Below are 19,947 nucleotides of genomic sequence, written 5' to 3' on the forward strand. Positions count from 1 at the left end.
CTCAGACAGAAGTTTCAGGGGTAGCTAAAATGGCTCCCTGAATCTGTAGCAACACTAAAAAGTCTGGTGGTTCCCAAAAAGGAAAAATTCAAACAGGGTTTGAGGCAAAAGTGGGACAAAATAAATAATGATGAGGAGGGACCACCCAAAGGGCTGACAGGTCTAACACTGTCATTTTGTTTGTTTGTTTTTCAAATGCCAATAAATTTGATTATCAAAAAAAAAAAAGTTGTGCCCCCGAACCAGGTCTGCTCTCGCGGACTCCCAGGAAACCCTATTTCTTCGGCATTGCAAGATTGCCGTGGCCTGTCAGCACCTGCTTTCAATTCTTGTGAACATTGTCTTCTCACTGGACCAGCTTCATCTTTTAATGGTGAGCGTGGAGCTCCTAATATGAAGTACCATCCTCAGTCTTTCATTATTTTCCAAAATACACATGAATCTAAACATCATCCTACAGGGAACACATCCCGAAACATGCTTAAAACTTCCAACATTATTCATTAGGAATTATAAAAGTCATCACACCATAGGATGAATAATGCAATTTACCTTGATTGTGATGTATACAGAAGTGATCATCTCCCTAGTACAGAGGTCAGTGAACTATAACATTACTGTTGAGTTCACCAAGGTTAACACACAAACAGATGTGGCAAAAAGCCTTGTGCACTATGAGAACTGGTGACCTCCCTCGGGGACCCACAATAGTTCCCTTTTGTTTCTTTCACATAAGCCTCTAAGCACTGCAGAAAATAAATGTGTTTCTCAGATTAACAGACACATTACTCACTTTGAAAGAAACGCTATGGAATTTTGTATAATGCCTTCATATTGATTGTATATGTAATTGCCTTACCAATGTTTGATCTATTATTCTCAATAACACTCAACTGGAGTACCCTTATTGCATGTTATTTTTTCTGAGCCGGGAAGCGGTCTTCCAGGTTGTAGCATGATCCGTATATATTAGCGACTTGCACGTTGTGCGCTTATTATAGCTTATAATCCCTCTGGAGACAGACAATGACCATACAGTCCATTAAACATCCACATTTCTTCTGAACACCTCTGGAAACTGCTTTATGTCAAGGAAATTGTTCATCATTATTGGGTTTGAGAACAATCTTCTAGTCCCAGGGGAGAAGCTGCCCAAGCATCGCACCTTGACCCACATTGCAAACATCTAGCTCTGTGATGTGTAGTTCTTAGAAACAACCTCTGTAGTAAAATATCCAAATACCTTAATAGGAGAACCCTTACCAGCCATAGCTCACTGCAATAGTATGCAAGGAATGAATGTCAAAATGCCTCACTCCAAACTTGCAATTCAAATGATCTCTCCCTTGAGCCTACACAAATCCTCAATAGTCAATACAAATGTCAAAGTAGTTTGCAGAGTAAATGTATCTCCCTCCACTACTGAAACCATGTTACTGACTGTATTCACCCAGTTGTGTCACTCAGTACCTTAATATTTAAATTCTCAGATTTCCTCCAACATTGCGTAAAGCGCCCACACTAACCACATTACCAGCTCCTCACTTTTACTCCCTCACAGCTCATGACATTACCACATTATTGTTGAATATCCCCTCATGAGTAGAACATCATGGATCTAAACTGCACATGTATTCTTTCAGTGTTGTTTTAAAAAGCTTTACTACTCTCAATTACATCAGACTTCATAACATGTACATCCACCTGTCCTTGTTTACTGCCCTCATTGTTTATCTCATAAAGTGAATTCAACCATCAAATCAAATCACACAGCACTTGTCAAGTGCAACACTGTCACCCCTAGGGGTATCTATGTGCTGTGTCTCCATTGAACAGCCAAGTCTTGAGTCTCTTTCTGAAGTCTGCCAGTGAGGGGGCTGTGCGGGAAGGCCGTTCCAGGTTTTGGCAGCAATGTAAAGGAGAGGCCACTGCTGCAGCTGTGACGGATGCGAGGTGTGTGTGCAAGGATGAGTGGAGAGGAGCATATGTGTCTAGAGCGTTGGTGGAAGTTCAGTTGATGGTTGATGTAAGCAGGTCCTAGTTTGTGGAGGGCTTTTTAGGCGTGTGTGAGGATCTTGAATTGGCATCTCTGCCGAATGGGGAGCCAGTGAAGGTCTTTCAGGTGAGTGGCAATGTGGGTTCGTTTGGTTAGGTCCAGGATGAGTCTGGATGCGGAGTTCTGCATGGTCTGGAGTCTTCTGAGGAGCTGGGTGGAGAAGCTGGCTTAAAGAGCATTGCTATAGTTAAGGTGGCTGGTCATGAGGGTCTGAGTGATGGTCTTTCTAGTGTTGGTTGGGATCCATCTGAAGATTCTGCAGAGCATGACAAGTTTGAGGAAGCAGGAGGAGGCAACTGTGTTGACTTGTCATTTCATGGTCAGTTGGCTGTAGAGGATGATGCCAAGGTTGTGTGCATGGTAAGTCAGTGTGGGTGTAGGTCTGAGTTCTTCAGGCCACCAGCTGTGTTCCCATGTGGAGGTGTTCTTCCCGAAGATCAGTACTTCAGTTATGTCTCTTTCAGCCATAGTGACCATGACACCGAATTCAGGGTCTAACTTCAGTCACCCCTCTTCTTACATGTAAGCGTGAACTGAAGCCTACTATATCTTTGGTGCAGAACTTTAAATAAGCATGCGTCCCGCTGACAGCATGGGCCAATAGCAGAATGCAGGACTTTTGTAACCTACTAGCGAACTCATTTAAAAAAAAGGTGATTAACATCTATGATAATTTTACAAGCATTAAAATCCAGAGCAAGTATAAACCCAACCCCAAGAAAAGATATTACCAGCTTTCTTGAATTCAGAAATCCCTCGGACGAACAATTAATAGACCTTATTTTATCAATTAAGTCTGGTTCTCCATATGACCCCTGCCCGCCCAACATAATGCACCTGCTACCCACACAACTAGCAGTGTACCTGGGCTCTATCTAACACAGTATTTGCCAGCGGAATTTTTCCCACCCAGTGGAAACGCACCTCCATTCTCCCCCTTTTAAAAAAAGACAATCTTGATAGCTCAGAACCCGGTAATTATCGCACTATGAGATTACCCTTCGCTGCCAAATGCATTGAAAATTCAATGAATAAACAAATCACTGAACATATTAAATCTAATTATTACACGAAACACAACACGGTTTCAGGAAGCATCACAGCACTGAGTCGGCCTTAATCACAGCCACAGAAGATATCCGATAATTCTAGACGGAGGAGGAACGGCCGTGCTGGTGCTGCTTGATCTCTCGGCGGCCTTTGATACGGTCAGCCATGAAATCTTGGCTGTCCGTATGCAGGAAGCAGGAATAAAAGGCACTGCACTTAAACTCTTAAAATCTTTCCTAACCAACCGGCAACTAAATGTAGCAATGGAGTCCGTAACCTCCAAACAGTTTTCCCTACCATGTGGAGTTCCGCAGGGCTCTGACCTGAGTCCCACACTTTTTAATCTATATGTAGCGCCATTAGCCCTGATAATAAAAAAAGCAGGATTTGCCCTAGCTTCCTATGCTGATGACACACAGATTGTGGTGTCCTTAACAAATGGAGAAAAGCACCCGGGCAAGGCTTTTAATATCTGTATGAAGAATGTGAGTGACTGGATGGATGACAACTGCTTGAAGTTGAACACGTCTAAAACAGAGGTTATCATCTTTGGCAATAAACCCTCCCTCTGGATGCCTGACTGGTGGCCACCAGTACTTGATGTGCTACCTGTACCCGCCGCTAAAACTAAGGATCTGGGCATCGTCATTGATAAAGAACTCAAATTCAAGGACCAAGTCGGTAAAGTCACAGCCATCTCCTTATGTGCTATAAGATTAATCAACAAAACTAAGAAATATATACCAGAGGAACTTTTGAAAACAGTGACTCTGGCTTTGGTCCTCTCCCGCCTAGATTACTGTAATAGCCTCTACCTCACCATCAATTCAGGCCTGATTAACAGGCTTCAGATTGTACAAAACGCAGCGGCACGTCTTATCTTAAAAATCCCTAAAAATGTTTCAGCGAGAGAAGCCATAAAAAAATTACACTGGCTTCCAGTCAGGCAGAGATGCAAGTTTAAAGTCTTATGCCTGGCTTTTAAATCACTACACAATCTAGGACCAACACAATTTAGGAAAAAACTAAAATGGTATGTTTCCAACAGAACCTTACGGTCAGGAACAGCCAGGAACATGGCAACCACCCCCTTCAAGAAGGCCACTTGGGGAGGCAGGAGCCTTTTCAGATCAGCAGCAATGCAGTGGAATACATTACCCATCAATTTAAAAAAAGCACCCTCCTTGATTAGTTTCAGGAAAGGTTTGAAAACTTGGATTTTCACACAAACCATCTGAATGAACCAACCTGATTGCCGTCTGTACTAGTGTTTCTACTGTTCTTAGATCGTTTATAGCACCAAGACGCCTCCGGGCATGAGCTGCGCTTTATAAATTTAATTTCAATTCAATTTCAATGATATGATGTTACCTTGTAGAGGGGGCCTGGACTGACCAGAACACCAGTAGCTAATTATGCACTGAAATATGTTGGAGAAACAGATAGTGGCGAACATTTATGCTGTAAAGTGATTGATGAGTGCTAGAGTCAAGTCACCCAAGACCTTGCCACCTGAATAGGTACCGGTGAAGAGTGAGGAAACAACTCAGCCATCTGCTGCCTCACAGACAATAGGTGCTGAAGAAGAGCCTGCACCAAAGGAATTTCGGGGTGATCATGGGCATCACAGGATGAACCTGTACTGGAGAATCAGGGAGAAGTCAAGCAGCACAATAAAGACATTGCAGAGGTCTGTCCACCTCTTGCCACTTATCATCACCCAATTAAGATATTGAGCCAGGCACAATACAGAAGAGTGGGAGGAACCTCCACGAGAGAAAGGTACGGCAATGGACACCTGATCCTCTGGAATGTTCTTGTCAACCTGTCGGTCGAGATGGAGAAGTGGAAATTAGGAATCGAATAATAAGAATCAGAAAAGCACAGTGCAACTTCCATCAACACCATTAAAGAGACCTAGATGTTTTGGAGCACGGCCACCAGTGTCACCACAGCGAGGCTCAGCACTCATGACTAGAATCAGAGGAAACCTGACACAAAGCCCTAGACTATTTAGAAAAGACTGAAAAATACAGAAAAACAAGAACTATTCAAGATCTGCCCCAGCCATGTCTGTGGACCTGGAAACAGGTCAAATGAGAGAAATGCCAGATTGGGAGACTGCCAAACATGGTATCAGAGATTAGGTGGGTGAAAGAGACATTGCAGTGGTCCTATGTTGCTTTTCCAATACACCTAGAAATCTCTGAAGCAGTCATCAAATGCGAGGAAAAGATGTGGATACTGTCCACCAGAGCAAGAAGACAGAGGCTCTTACCATGTCTGAGTAGAGTAGAGAAGAAGGGCCGATGCATTATGAAGGACATGGCATCCACTTGCTGTTGGACTCCGAATGGGTTTTCGTAACCAGTATTTCAGAACATGGCTGAGAAGCCATTTTTAACAGTCATGACTAGTCAATGGAAGCATCTTGTTTCTTGAAAGCCATTGTTAGCTCATGAATACTGACTGATACAATGGCAGTGCACAGCACTCGTGCAGAAAGCAAAAATATTGTGGTGGCATATCATGAATCTAAAATACAACTTCCAAGACCCACAGCGATAGATAAGCCACAATCAGACTGATAACTGAAATCATAAGGATTTACTTCATGCCTAGGAATTTATAGAGGCCAGACCGTTCCTGCTGACTCACGATACACATGGATTCAGGGCTTCCTTTGGTCTTCTGCCTTTATGGACAAACTGTTTCATTTAGTGCTTTCTCGTCATCAACTGGATTAGCTTTCCACAGTTTGGCAGTGGCCCAGGTGAGCCCATTCACTGAAAAAAATGCCCAAAAAAGATAAAACCATGTGTGCCATGTTCCAACCAATTTCCATTTTCGCATTTTACAAAATTAATCTATTATTGGTTGCTGCCCACTTTGTCATGTGAATTCATGAGAGAATATGAGGGAATATGTGTGGGTGGAATGCTTGGTACAATACAATAGTAGGCAAGGCTTGGAGATGCCTATGCACAATAAAGATTGTACTATTGTAAGTATGTAAATGATGTGCATTTGACAGCAGTTAGGCAAGAAAGGTTCTTGGATTTTTAGCAGACGTGTTTGTAATTATAGGTGTACCTAGTTAAGATGCAGATATTGGATTTTAGTGCACCGAACCCTGGACATTTGTGGAAGGCCCAAACCCTTATGCAATCAAGGACTAGATGGCCTGGAGCTCATCCATGTCAAGCCACTGGTGGGCTAATTCACCGTGCCTCTCCATGACACAGCATGCCCTTGGAGGTGCAGAGAGATGCAGAGGATGGAGAGGAGTCGTAGATACCTGGCATCACTGATTCTTCAATAGACAGTAAGAGCGTGGCATGCTTAGAGTCAGCACTCTACATCTAGGGTCAGGTTAAGCCATCTGTCAGATCTTATGGCACTGCAAATGGAGGGTAGAATAAAAGTCTTTACTCATGAACTTTGAGCTGATAAGGGAATCAGGCAGGAGCTACCGGAACAGGAGGACCAGTGACATAAGTCTATAGCTTTCCATACAGGAACTCACAACGATGCGACTTAGGTGGGATTGTTGCCACCTCGACTTATTGTGCTCCATCCTATAATGGGTGTACACAATTTCTGGCTAGTCACTGGCAGCAAGGCAGGAGAAGCTAGGGTACATTGCCACACATGACTGTGAGGCAGCTGCGAGGGCATGTGAATGATAGGTCCTCTATGCTAATCTGTTTCCAGAGGGAAAGGGAATTTCTGAGGAGTTGTGTTTGTGCATAGTTAAATTGTTCCCTGCTGCTGTAAACATACTTCCAAAGCATGGCATCTAATTCGTTTTCTCAAGATGCAACCATTCACATTCCACAGGTACTGACACACCTAGCACATCTACAGCGCTGTCACTCTAGCTCCCCAGCCATTCTCTGAAGCTCACTTCAGACACATCAGGATGCTACAGTCCCACAATAAAGAGAGGAATTTGAAGTGATCAAACAAATGTACGTCTGCTCCACTGAAGGGCTGTGGAAGGGATGGTCTGACATATCCAGTACAGGGTTAGCATGAATCCCTAGAAGTCCTAGTCTTACTTGGAGAGGAGTTTACGAAGCCATCTTAATATAAGTAACATTCACCTAGCATGACAACCAATACGCAGCAGATGAAAACAGTGGCCTTCACCTTTGTTTCCTCCATGTCCTTGTCTTCTAGTTCACATACAAATGTGTAAGTCACATAGTAGTTGTAGGTGATGACAGGATATTCCGGAGCATCTTCCTGTTCCGATGGGGGATGTGGCAGCCCCTTTAATTTTCCAATACTTACAAAAACATGGGCTGCATCGCGCATAAGATCTGAGAAAAGAGACACATTTCACATCAGGTTCTACTTCGACTCCCCCCCCCCCCCCAAATAATTAACATAGAGGAGCAAATAAACAAGGATTCACATAGCATGCATATTCACTTAAAGTATTTACACTGCGTGAATGAATATGCATTGTCAGGGTGAAATTTCCCAAAAAGTGCCATGATCACAATGCCTAAAGGCATCAGAGTCCCGGGGTGGGGAGCAGAGACTCAGCAGTTCTTTTATAAATGTAACGGCCCAGTAAAACCAATGTGAGAGAAGGAATTGGACTGAACAGAGCCAATGTTCTTCTTAAGCACAACAGAAGGGTACCGTCCGAGGCCGCTGGCACCCAAGACCCTGGAGTGGGAGTCTGGCAGGAGACACAGCAGCTTGAAATGGAAGTGTAGAATTGCTGGTGCTCATTATCCCACATTACCTGTTTACAGTTGGCCGTCACTACTTCGAGGTTAACAATATTGACCTAGGGGGCGTGGCCAAGCAATATGGCCGAGTGGGCGTGAGCCTTCGAGCTGCAACCTGAGTGCTACGCGGCAGGCGTAAAGACCGGGGACCAGCCATGACACCGGGTGCAGGCGGAGCTAATCGGGGCCCACCGAGAAGATGACTGGCCTAAAGCGACCGCAAGGCCAGCGTCAATGGAGCAGAGGAAGATAGAGCAGAAGGTTTAAGTGGGCCAGGTCTCACTGGTGCTGAGCACCCGCAGTTTTGTTAAAGGGGGCCTAGAAATGGATCTTATTGGGCTCTGTTTTGTGCCCTGGCGCAGGCGGTCCCAATTTTTCCAGACTGCAGTGACAAAAGACGTGCACGTGCTCACACTGCACACTTCTCACTAGTGGAGAGGTTACAGCATGACGTCATGCCAGGTGAGCACTGTAAGGGAATGGAAATACTCTGAGGAGAATCATTTTCTCTCTGGATTTCCCTTTTCTTTTTGAAACTCAGGGGCAGCAACATTGTCGTGGTGTCACCAGGGCTTCAAGTGGAAGCTTTTTCAATATTATATACAAGCGCTAGTTGCTGCTTACTTATCTTACACAACTAACAACCATTGACAAATCAAATAGTCCTGACTTGTTGTAGGTAAGATGTTACTTGTAGTATCGTATATCTGGATGCAATGACAGAAACAGCAAAATACAAGTCAGCAGGCTAGCGCAGGAGCAGAGCGGTGACTGGGCCAGATCCACGGTCAAAGATCCTGCAGGTCAACGCCAGCCGGCATCCAAGCAGACAGGGGCTGGGGGGGCCCACTGGGAGGCTCCTGTGGTGAGTAAGGCTGTGTCGCAATGGCCTGCACTTTACTGCGCCGCATACACGGGGGCAGGCACATCGAGTCTCATTCGGCCAGTGGTCACATGCCACCCTGGCTCATTTATTTATACCCTTGGACTGAGCCCGGTCATGAGGGGTGCATGCATGGTAACATTTTAAAGGAGAGGTCAGGTGGCTTTCTACATCCCTCCCTTATTTTAGTTTGCACCAGAAAAGAAAAGAGCAGGTGAGGGAAGAATAAAACCAGAACGAGGAGCTGGAACAAGCATACAGAGTATGCATAGACATATCAGCAGATGAAGTCTCTTAGTTTCTGGCTCGGAGCAGGGTTAGGCTGTAACAGGTAGCTCTGACTCCTCGGTTTTTGCACTGGACTGGCACCCAGCGTGTTCTCCGAGAGTCCAGTCGGCGACACTGAAGGTGACCCCCTTGTCGTTCTGTTGGGTGATTCTGCTGCCGCCATCATCGAGGAGCAGTGCGTATAGCTCTGACCGCCAGCTTTGAGCAGCACACCATCATCACTTTCAGGCCCACGCAGCATCTCGTGTGGGTGATTTGCAGGAGTGGCCTTGCCTGGCAAAGCCTTAAACCAGGACACATTCCTTGCTACGGTATGCTGACCACACTGGGCCGTAATCAGGGTGCCATCCACTCGGGTCACTGTCCACACTTCGGGCTCGTAAGGGGTGCAAAACATCCATCCAGGATGGCGGTTCCTTAGCACCACCCGGGCACCTACATGCAGTGTCAGAGCCTTCGCACCCCGATCCTTAGTTGCCTTTTCATTAGTTGTTTGCCACCTTTGTTGGGTCTGCTCTATGTTGCGGGGTGACCACTAAGGGTCTTCTGGGGTGACGTCCCACAGCGACTCCTTGAGCAGCAACGAGGCAGGCGCACATCTGGTTGTGGAGTGTGTTGTTTGACGGTACGCCAGCAGGAATTGGTGCAGACACACTTTGGGGTCTTGTTGCTGATCCACACCGATCCAGTAGGCTCTGTTCGGTGTTCTCATGAACCGCTCCACTTCCCCGCTGGCTTACGACCATTATTGAGTGATCCGAAGGTCTTTGATGGCTCTTTGGGCCAGGAAATCATGGAAGTCTTGCTCCTGGAAGAGCAGCCCATTGTCTGTCTTCAACTCTCGGGGAAGCCCAAATAGTGCAAATATCTTTTTCAGGACAGGCTGGACATGAGTGAATGCTGTGGTCGGCACAAGTTCTTCTACAGGGAATTTGGAGAACGAGTCCATAATCACCACGGTGTGTCTCCCATCGGGGTAACTTCCGAATTCAATGCTGACTTTCGTCCAGGGAGTCAGACATGGCTCTTCCATCAGTAAGGGCGCCGGAGCGGGCTTCTTGTCGGTTATTGTGCAGGGGAGGCAGCGTCTGACTTCCTCATCCACCATGTCGTCCATGCCGGGAAACCACACTTTCGCGCAGAGGCTGGCCTTTGTCTTTGCGGCTCCTTGGTGTCCTTGATGGGCAAGTGTGACCATACGACTGTGGAGGCTTCTCGGGATGACAATCCTTTGCCCTTGTAGCACCAAACCAAACCCGGTGTTGCTTAGCTCATGCCGCACCCTCCAGAGCTAGCTGGCACGGGCCATGTTGTTCTTCTGCCACAAGAGTCTTGGAGCCGTCGAGGAATCAATGCCATTGTTTGGTGGCCAGCATTTACTTCACTTTCCCAAGGGTATCATCGGTGTCTGTGGTGACCTGACCTCAGGACACCCCCGCGCCGCACGGCCACCAGCTGTAGCGTGTGCGTCCCCTCGCTACTGTCCTCAGCCTCGCTGAGCCCGCCCCGTCGACCCCGCCCCCGCCGTCACATTTGGCATGTGTTTTCTTCCTTCTGTGCTGCCTGTATCGTTTTGCCCTTCTGTTCTGTACCCTTGATTTTTCCTTTTTTGTGCCTGCATTGTTTTAGCGCCGCTCTCTGTGCCCCCCCACCCACTTCCCGCTCCCCGCTTCCTGCCGCCTGCGTGCGGCCACGCCCCCTTACCTTCTGTGCCCTCCCCGCTCCCACCTCCCAGCTGCTCCGCCCTCCCTCCCACTTCGCCAGAAATGGCGACCGTGCATACGCGCAGCGGGCGCGCCGATTGTGCGCCGAAGGTGCGCCAAAGGTAAGCCCGTCTGCGCCCGTCCGTGCCTGGCCCGCGCCCAGCGCCCGAACCCCTGGCCCCCGAGGACCCCAGCCCACCCGCCAGACGTACGACGCCACCACCCTCAACGCACTCAACACCGGCCGAACCCCGGGATGCCACCAAGCCACCTCGAGACGCACCCACGGACCCTTCAGCTGCCTCACCTGCAAGTTCACCTGCATCCGGACCTGCCCCACACCAGCATCCGCCAAGCCGAACACCAGCAGCTACCACCTCAAGTGCATCCTGCTCAACACCCGCTCCGTCCACAGACACGCCATCGAACTCTGGAACCTCCTCGACACCACATCTCCAGACGTTGCCTTCCTCACGGAAACCTGGATGAACGACTCCTCAGCGCCCGACATCGCCATCGCCATCGCCATCCCAGAGGGATACAAGATCGCAACAACCAGACTGGAGGAGGCATTGCCATCGTCCACAAGAACACCATCCGCATCACGACCAACACCGACGACACCCTGACTACCGCCGAACACCTACACTTCCAGATCCACACCGACCCCAAGACCACCCTCAGAGGCACCCTGATCTACCGACCCCCGGGACCACGCACACCATTCAGCGAAGACATCGCCGACTTCATCAGCCCACACGCCCTCCCCTCCGCTGACTACATCCTCCTGGGGGACATCAACTTCCACCTGGAGAACAACAACGACCGCAACACCACCACCCTGCTTGACAACCTCGCCAACCTCGGACTCAAGCAGCTGGTGTCCACCCCCACCCACCTCGCCGGACACACACTCGACGCCGTCTTCTCATCCAGCAAAGACATCGCCTTCAGCCACGCCACTGGACTCCACTGGACGGACCACAGCTGCGTCCACTTCACCTTCAGAAGAACCACGATCCACCACCACCAGCAACAGGATGCTCGAAGAAGCTGGAACAAGATCACAGCCCACCAGCTCGCCGCTTCCCTGAGCCAGCACCCTCCAGCCAGCTCAGCGAACCCTAGCCAGGCCGCCGACAACCTCACGAAGTGGATCAGCACCTGTGCGGACGAACTCGCCCCACTGAGGACCCCGCCCAGCAGACCCGGCAGCAAGAAGGCCCCATGGTTTACCGACGAACTCAAGAGCTCCAAGAAGAACTGCCGAGCCCTCGAGAAAGCCTGGAAAAGGGAGCCAACACCGGACAACATGACCACCCTCAAGCTCGCCACCCGGAAGCACCATCAACTAATCCACGCCACCAAGAAAACTGCATTCAAGGACCGGCTGGACAACAACGCACACAACTGCAAGGAACTCTTCAACATCGTGAAAGAGCTCTCCAACCCCAACGCCGGAAACAACGACATCACCCCGTCGCAAGACCTCTGCAACTCCCTCGCCTCCTACTTCCACAACAAGATCGCTGACATACACAACAGCTTCATCCCACAAACAACGCCCCCCACGACCGCACCAACGCCCCCCACCACCACCCTCAGCGCCTGGACCCCGATCAACACAGACGACACCATCCGCACGATGAACTCTATCCACTCCGGATCTCCGACCGACCCCTGCCCTCACCACGTATTCAACAAGGCCGACGCTGTCATCGCACCCCACCTGCGGGACATCATCAACACCTCCTTCGACGCCGCCACCTTCCCTGAGAGCTGGAAGCACGCCGAACTCAGCGCTCTACTAAAGAAACCAACAGCGGACCCCACCGAACTCAAGAATTACCGCCCCATCTCGCTCCTCCCGTTTCCAGCCGAAGTCATCGAGAAGACCGTCAACAAGCAGCTGGCCGCCTTCCTCGAGACGAATGGATCCCTCGACCCCTCACAGTCTGGCTTCCGAGCCAACCACAGCACCGAAACCGCCCTCATCGCGGCCACCGATGACATCCGAGCCCTGTTGGACAACGGAGAAACAGCGGCCCTCATCCTCCTAGACCTCTCCGCGGCATTCGACACTGTCTGCCACCGCACCCTAGTGCAGCGCCTCAGCAACGTCGGAATCCAGGAGAAGGCACTGGAATGGATCATCTCCTTCCTCGACGGAAGGACACAGAGAGTCCGCCTACCACCGTACAAGTCAGAGGCCACCAAAGTCATCTGCGGCGTCCCCCAAGGATCATCACTGAGCCCCACCCTCTTCAACATCTACATGAGCCCCCTTGCGGCCATCGCACGCCAACACAACCTCAACATCATCTCCTACGCAGACGACACCCAGCTGATCCTCTCCCTGACCAACGACCCCGCCGCCGCCAGAGCCAACCTCCACGAAGGGATGAAAGACGTAGCCGAGTGGATGATGACCAGCCGCCTGAAACTGAACTCAGACAAGACGGAAGTCCTCATCCTGGGCTCCTCGCCCTCCACCTGGGACGACTCCTGGTGGCCCCCCGCCCTGGGCACTGCACCCAAACCGACAGACCACGCACGAAACCTGGGCTTCATCCTGGACTCCTCCCTCTCCATGACCAGACAAGTCAACGCCGTCTCCTCGTCCTGTTTCAACATCCTGCGCATGCTACGGAAGATCTTCCGGTGGATCCCCACCGAGACCAGGAAGACGGTCACCCAGGCCCTTGTCACCAGCCGACTGGACTACGGCAACGCCCTCTACGCCGGAACCACCGCCAAGCTCCAGAAGAGACTCCAGCGGATACAGACCGCCTCAGCCAGACTCATCCTCGACATCCCCCGAAGCAGCCACATCTCCGGACATCTGAGAGACCTGCACTGGCTCCCCGTCAACAAGAGAATCACCTTCCGTCTCCTCACCCACGCACACAAAGCCCTACACGACCAAGGCCCGAGCTACCTCAACAACCGCCTCAACTTCTACGCTCCCAAACGCCATCTCCGATCAACCAGCCACGCCCTCGCCGCCGTCCCCCGCATCCAAAGAGCGACAACAGGAGGAAGGTCCTTCTCCTACCTGGCCGCCAAGTCCTGGAACTCCCTCCCTCCCAACCTGCGCCTGACCCAAGACCACCTCTCCTTCAGGAAGAAGCTCAAGACCTGGCTGTTCGAGCAGTAGCGGCACCCCCCCTCCCCCCCAAGTGCCTTGAGACCCTCCGGGTGAGTAGTGCGCTTTATAAATGGCCTTGATTGATTGATTGATTGATTGGTGCTTCGGAGATCTTCTCTCGTTATGGCGATTGGGCATGAGTTGGCTTCCCCTGCGCTGCCTTGTGGTGGATGTCTTGACAGGAAGTCCACTGGGTTGGAAGGTGTAGGCCTGAAGCTGGACAGCCCATCACTCTATCCTCGGCGGTGCTATGCGAGACGACCCGCTAAACAGGGGTAGTAGAGGTTTGTGATCCGTTACGATTCGGAACGGATGGGCGCAGAGGTACAGGTGGAAGTGTTTGCATGCCCACCGGATGGCCAAGGCTTCTCGCTCTATTTGAGCATAGCGGGTCTCTGTCTGCGACAGCGCCCGGCTGGCGTAGGCGACTGGGACACATGTTCCTTTTTGGTTCTCTTGCAGGAGGACTGCCACGAGCCCTACAGTGCTAGCGTCCACAACTAGTTCTGTTCTCTTCTTGGGGTGAAAATACGCCATGGTCGTCTGATCCAGTAGAGCCTTTTTGATGTTGTTGAAAGCCGACTCCTCTTTGGGGCCCCATTCCTATAGCACGTTGGTGTTCGCCAGCTAGCACAGCAGTTCCGACAACATGGCCAGGCCATGGATGAACCTCCAGCAGTATGTCACCATGCCAAGGAAGCTGCTAACTTCCGTCGGGTTCTGGGGCACTGGGGCATTCCGGATGGCTTCTGCTTTGCATGGATCTACGCTAAGCCCTTCTCTTGAAAACACATATCCAAAGAACTCAATCGAACCTTGATAGAATGAGCACTTTTTCTTGTGCAGAGTGAGGCCGCAGTCTGGAAGGCGCTGTAGCGTGGCTTGTAGCCAGACGTGGTGCTCCTCCAGGCTCTGGTAGTATATTAAAATGTCATCGCTGAGATTTATCACACTGACCAGGCCTGAGAGGGTTTCTTTGATGGCGTTCTGAAACACCTTGGTGGCGGAGGATACCCCAAAGCTGAGTCGAGTGTATCGCCGGAGGCCCAGGTGTGTCGAAAAGGTTGTTATGTAATGAATTTCTGGTGCTAGCTCGAGTTTGTGGTACCCCAAATTCAAGTCCAGTTTGGAGAACCACTGGGTGCCGTTTAGATCGGCCACTATGTCGTCCATCGTCGGGGGTCACGCGTCTTTCTCTCCGTATGGCCTGATTGGGAAGCCTCATGTCGGCACACAACCGGACGGCCCCCGGCTGCTTGGGCTTTGGGGCTATCACGCGCGGTGACACCCATGGGGTGGGCCCGACACTTTCTCGATGACACCTTGGCTCTCGAGGTCTTGTAGCTCCTTCTCCATGAGGGGGAGAAGATGAAACAGGATGCGCCTGTGTCTGAGCGCCGTTGGCCTGACTCTTCTGTCTATGTGGAGTTTCACCTGGTGTCCTTTGAGGCGTCCCAAACATCGGAAGAGCTGCGGGAACCCATTCAGAATGTCTTCCGCGTGTGTTTTGTGTACTTGTTTGGCGAAGAACACCAACTCCAGATCTTCGGAGATGTGGCATCCTAACAGTGTCCCCTTCTGGCCTTCCATCACGTAGAAAACGTGCTTGGATAGATCATTTCGGGCTGGAGACATTAATTTTAATCACACTGAGAAGCGGCATGGGTGTTGTGCCTCCGTATGTGTAGATCTTGGCCAAGCTCGAGACAAGGGGTGGTCGAGGTGATAGCTTTTCATATTGGTCAGAGTCCATCACGTTCAGCGACACCCCTGTATCGATTAGTGCGTGAAGGGTGGTGCCGCTGACTTGCACGTGGAACATGGGAGGGGGCCATTTCTTCCGGCTGGACCGTTTGGCAAAAGAGATGATGAAAACATCATCCTCGTCCTTGTAGTGGGTAGCCCGCCTTGTCCCCGGTACACTTCTGTGTGGGAGGGGTCTTCTAGGGTCAAGTGGCGTAAAGTTGTGGCACGCCCTCTTGAGGCACCTACCTGGGATCGTCAGCTGCCCCTGCAGCAAACGCTGGCAAAGTGGTTGGCCTTGCTGCACTTGGAGCAGGTCTGCCCTCTTTCTGGGCATCGGTCTTGCGCTCAAAACCACAGTATCCGCACTTCTCTGCAAGCCGACTGGGAGGGATCTGCGTGTGGGCAGGTCCGCGGCGCCATTGTATCGCCTCTACCGACTCTTCTTTGATGTGGACATTGGAGTAGCTGCACTGCTGCGAACTCAGGCGGCCTCCATCTCGTCTGACAGCTCATGCGAGTGTGCCAGGACGAGGATCTCATTGAGGGACATGCCTGGTTTACGCGATGGACTTGCACCCTTGGGTGATCTGTGCTCAGATTTCCTCCAGCCGATCGATGTTTGTGCATGTGCAGGCAAGTTTCCTCAGCCTCATGTAGAACATGTCCATGGTCTCGACCTTGGATTGACTGGCCTGACGCAGCTTGAACCGCTCATAGTCCGGGTTCATTTGCGGATCAAAATGTCTGTTAAGGACGTTGATTGTTGCTTCATAGTCGTGATCCTCCCCTGTGTCCGACAGCGTCTCAAACAACTCGTAGAGCTCATCGCCTCCGAAATGCATGAGCATGGAGCGCTTCACTGCACCAGTCTCTCTGGTTCCCCTGAAGTAGTTAGTGAGGCGACCCAACCAGAGCTTCCAGCACGGCAGTGGCAAGGTCGGTGAACTGGCTGAGGGGGGCTATGAGCGTCACTGACACGTTTGGTGGTGGGGGATCTTCCATGGCTAATGGATGGTGGTCTTTGTGTGCAGTAGCAGCACTACTGCAGGAGGTGGGTGAGGAGCTGGCGGGAAGCTGCTAACACCACAACCCGTGACTAGCTTTGTCCTTGCACCGAGGTCTGGCTCTCTTTTCCCGTTTAGTGTGACCTTAGGTTGGCTATCCCCACTGTGGGGTGAAGATGTCTGTGGTGTCAGGAGTAGACAGTGGCAGGGTGCTGTGATGGGCTGCAAGCTTGAGCGCGGTGCTTTTACCTGGGGCGCCAATGGAAAAACAATTGATACTTGCAGAGTTGTGGGGGAGAAATAGATGCACACTCCGAATTCTTGCCGTGTGTGTCTTGTGCAGTTCTCTTTAGTGAACCCACCAGGGTGGGGCACTCTCACCTCGATCCGTGAGTTGGCCCAGCAGCAATGCACACAGTGGGGCATGAAGCCACGCCCCCGTTCAGCGGTGATTTCAGGTCTCTGGGGCCGGAGCAGAAACAGCCAGTGCACACTAGAGGGAGTCCGTGCTCCCCGCTCCCGTCAATCTTTGCTGCAAGCTGGTGCTGGAGTCTTCTCATGCGGTGCACCGTCACAACGGCAGTGCGGTCTGGTGCTCAGTGCGCTGCACCGCAAACAGGATTACAGGCACAGTGGGATGGAGGGCGTGAGTGGATGAACCCTCACCGCCACTGTAATGGGTAAGGCTGCATGGCAATGGTCTGTACTTTACTGCGCCGCATACACAGGGAACAAGTACATCGAGTCTCGTGCAGTCAGTGGTCATGTGCAACCCTGGCTCATGTATTTATACCCTCAGACCGAGCCCGGTCACGAGAGGTGCATGCATGGTAAACTTTTAAAGAAGAGACCAGGTGGCTCTCTACAGCTCCGAGGCGGTGGGAAACGCGGCGACCAGCAAACAAGGAGAGCAGCAGGCCCTGCGCTGACTTGCCCTAGCCGGCAGGGACATCGCTGCTTGGCTATGGGGTACGGCCGGGGGCGGGTGTCCTCATCTCGTCTCTCTCACTTCTCCCTCCTGTAGTAGGGGGGCCTGACCCTTCTACGGACCCTGGAGATGAGCATTGCTCATGCAGCTAAGTGACCGAACGGCTGTGGTAGGGGAAAGATGGCTGGCCAGCTGGCTCCAGGGGGTGGGAGGCCCTGGCATCTGCTAGCTGCTCAAGAGAGCTGGGACTGGCGCCGGGGTTTGCAAATGCACCTGAGCGGCGTAGAGATGAGGCTGTGAAGAGAAGTAGAGGCATCAACCGGTGGGGAGGACGCCAGCAGGGACATCAGTAGAGGGTCCAGGTCAGTGGAGAAAGCCCGAGGAGGTGGCCTGGTGTCTAAGATGAATGCCTGGACAGCCGGGGACATTCTGTGAACTGGGGAAGCACTGGCACAGTGGGTAGGAGGTGACCTGCAGGTACTGGTGCTGGGTGGCAGGAGCGGGGTCACCCAGATGGCTGGTAGAGTTTACGGTACTGGACGCTTATCTTAATTAACAGTCAGGGACTGCGGGTAGGCTTGTCGATGCCCCTGGGAGTTTATTTGGTGCATGGCTGGGAGCTGAGAGTCACTGCACAGGTGTACTGGTAGCCCAACCTGCCCATACTTGATCTGGAGGGAGGTAGAGTGCCGCACACCGGAGGTCCTATGGAGAAGCCATTGGGATGGAGAGACCGGCATATTGGAACTCTGATTACACTATCATGTCATATATGTCGCCACAACAACCACCCCTGGGGATCACCTAGCAGGGTGGGCCATAATCTGCAGGAGGATTGCTAGAAAGGGACCTGAAGCCTCGACAGGCAGAACTATTGGCAGCCATCCATGGTCCTCAGACCACGCTAGAACAAAAATCAAAACCGTCTCTATAGATGTAAATCTGCTATGCGCCGATCTGTGGAAGGTGGTGACAAGGTCACAGCGGCCAAGAGTAACATCGAGTCCTCGCAGGCAAAGGTCACTACCCTCAAGTGGCAGATGGCTGAGTTGTCCACAGTATCCAGTGAGCTAGAGAGCCAGGTGGAGGATGTGGGTGGTAGCTCCTGATGCAGTAACATCCGAGTGCTGGGGATCCCAGAGAGGGCGGAGGGGACCACGACGGAGGTCTTCCTGGAGAACTGGGTCCCGAGGAAGCTTCAACCATGGGGATTGTCGAATTTCTTCATGGTCGAACGGACACACAGCGCTCTGGTGCCCCCTGCCACCGGAAGACGTACCAAGGACAATCATCTGCTGAATCCTGAAATCTCATGACAGGGACTGCATTCTGTGTCCTCCCATGAACAATCGGTGCCCTTGTTTGAGAACTGTAGAACAGTCATCTATCCAGACTACATCAAGAAGGTGCAAGAGCAACGTAAATCCTTTCTGAGGGCTAAGCAAAAACTGCGAGCGTTACGGCTGAAGTACATGCTCCTGTATCCTTCGATGCTGAAAGTCATCTCGCAGGGGAAGGCGCATTTCTTTGACCATCCGGAGGAAGTTTGGGAGTGTATGGAAATATGGGACAAGACTTCGGTGCTCCGCCACTGTGGGGGCACACAGGGGAACCCAGGGACCCCAGACGTGACTGCGCCAGAAGAGACTGCTGGGATGCTGGCCCTGTGGGCTCCCAGCGAGTGACGATTCACCATGCAGGTGTGAGGCGAAGAAGGCCCGGGGCCTCATTAGGGTAAAGGTCTCCTTTCCCTGTGCCGGAGTCGGAGACTGGTGCGCTGGGCCTTGAGACAGACTATGGGCTGAACACATTGAACGCTGAGGAGATGAGGAATTGAATTTACCTGTGCTGTTGTGCCTCTCCATGTGGGAGGTGTTTCTGGGGAATGACTAGAATGAGTGGCTGAATGATGCTGTCAACCCTGGGGGTGGGGGGGACCAACAGCTCTGTAAGATGGCTGCAATATATGGCTTGAGGAGAGCTGGACCTGGCATGCTGAATTGGTGTCTGTGGGTGCCTGAGCTGGAGCACCACTTGGGGCAAGTCGATATTGAGCTATGGTCAGTGGGGCGGAAACCAGATCGCCCTGCGGGGACCCGGAAGACATAAGCAGAGTTGTATGGCAGGTCGGGAAGCTGGGAGTGTTGGACAGGTAGGGAGGCTGTGCAGGTCCTGACACATGCATTGGCTAGGCATCTGTAGTTGTGTTGTTGCACTGGGTGGGGGGGTTCATTCACAATTGTTTGTTATTGTTTACACTCTTGCAGTGGCTGGAATTGAACACAGTGGAGTGTGGGGAGGGGGTCCCAAGAACCTTTGCATCCCGGTGATGGGGGAGGGGGGATGGTGTTAGACTGCTGACATGGAATGTCAGAGGGCTAGGCTCCTACACGAAA

General features: G+C 51.4%; 1 protein-coding gene across 1 annotated transcript in view; it reads right to left on the reverse strand.

Moving 5' to 3' along the window:
* Nucleotides 1-19,947, reverse strand: part of LRRC43 (leucine rich repeat containing 43) — a 528,148-nt gene that overhangs the window by 327,201 nt on the left and 181,000 nt on the right. Inside the window, exon 6 of the mRNA XM_085632775.1 lies at nt 7,259-7,431. Within this exon, the coding sequence (XP_085488901.1) occupies nt 7,259-7,431 (173 nt within the window). The remainder of the gene's footprint in view (nt 1-7,258; nt 7,432-19,947) is intronic.

Source organism: Triturus cristatus, chromosome 11 (assembly GCF_964204655.1).
Source record: "Triturus cristatus chromosome 11, aTriCri1.1, whole genome shotgun sequence".
Lineage (NCBI taxonomy): Eukaryota > Metazoa > Chordata > Amphibia > Caudata > Salamandridae > Triturus > Triturus cristatus.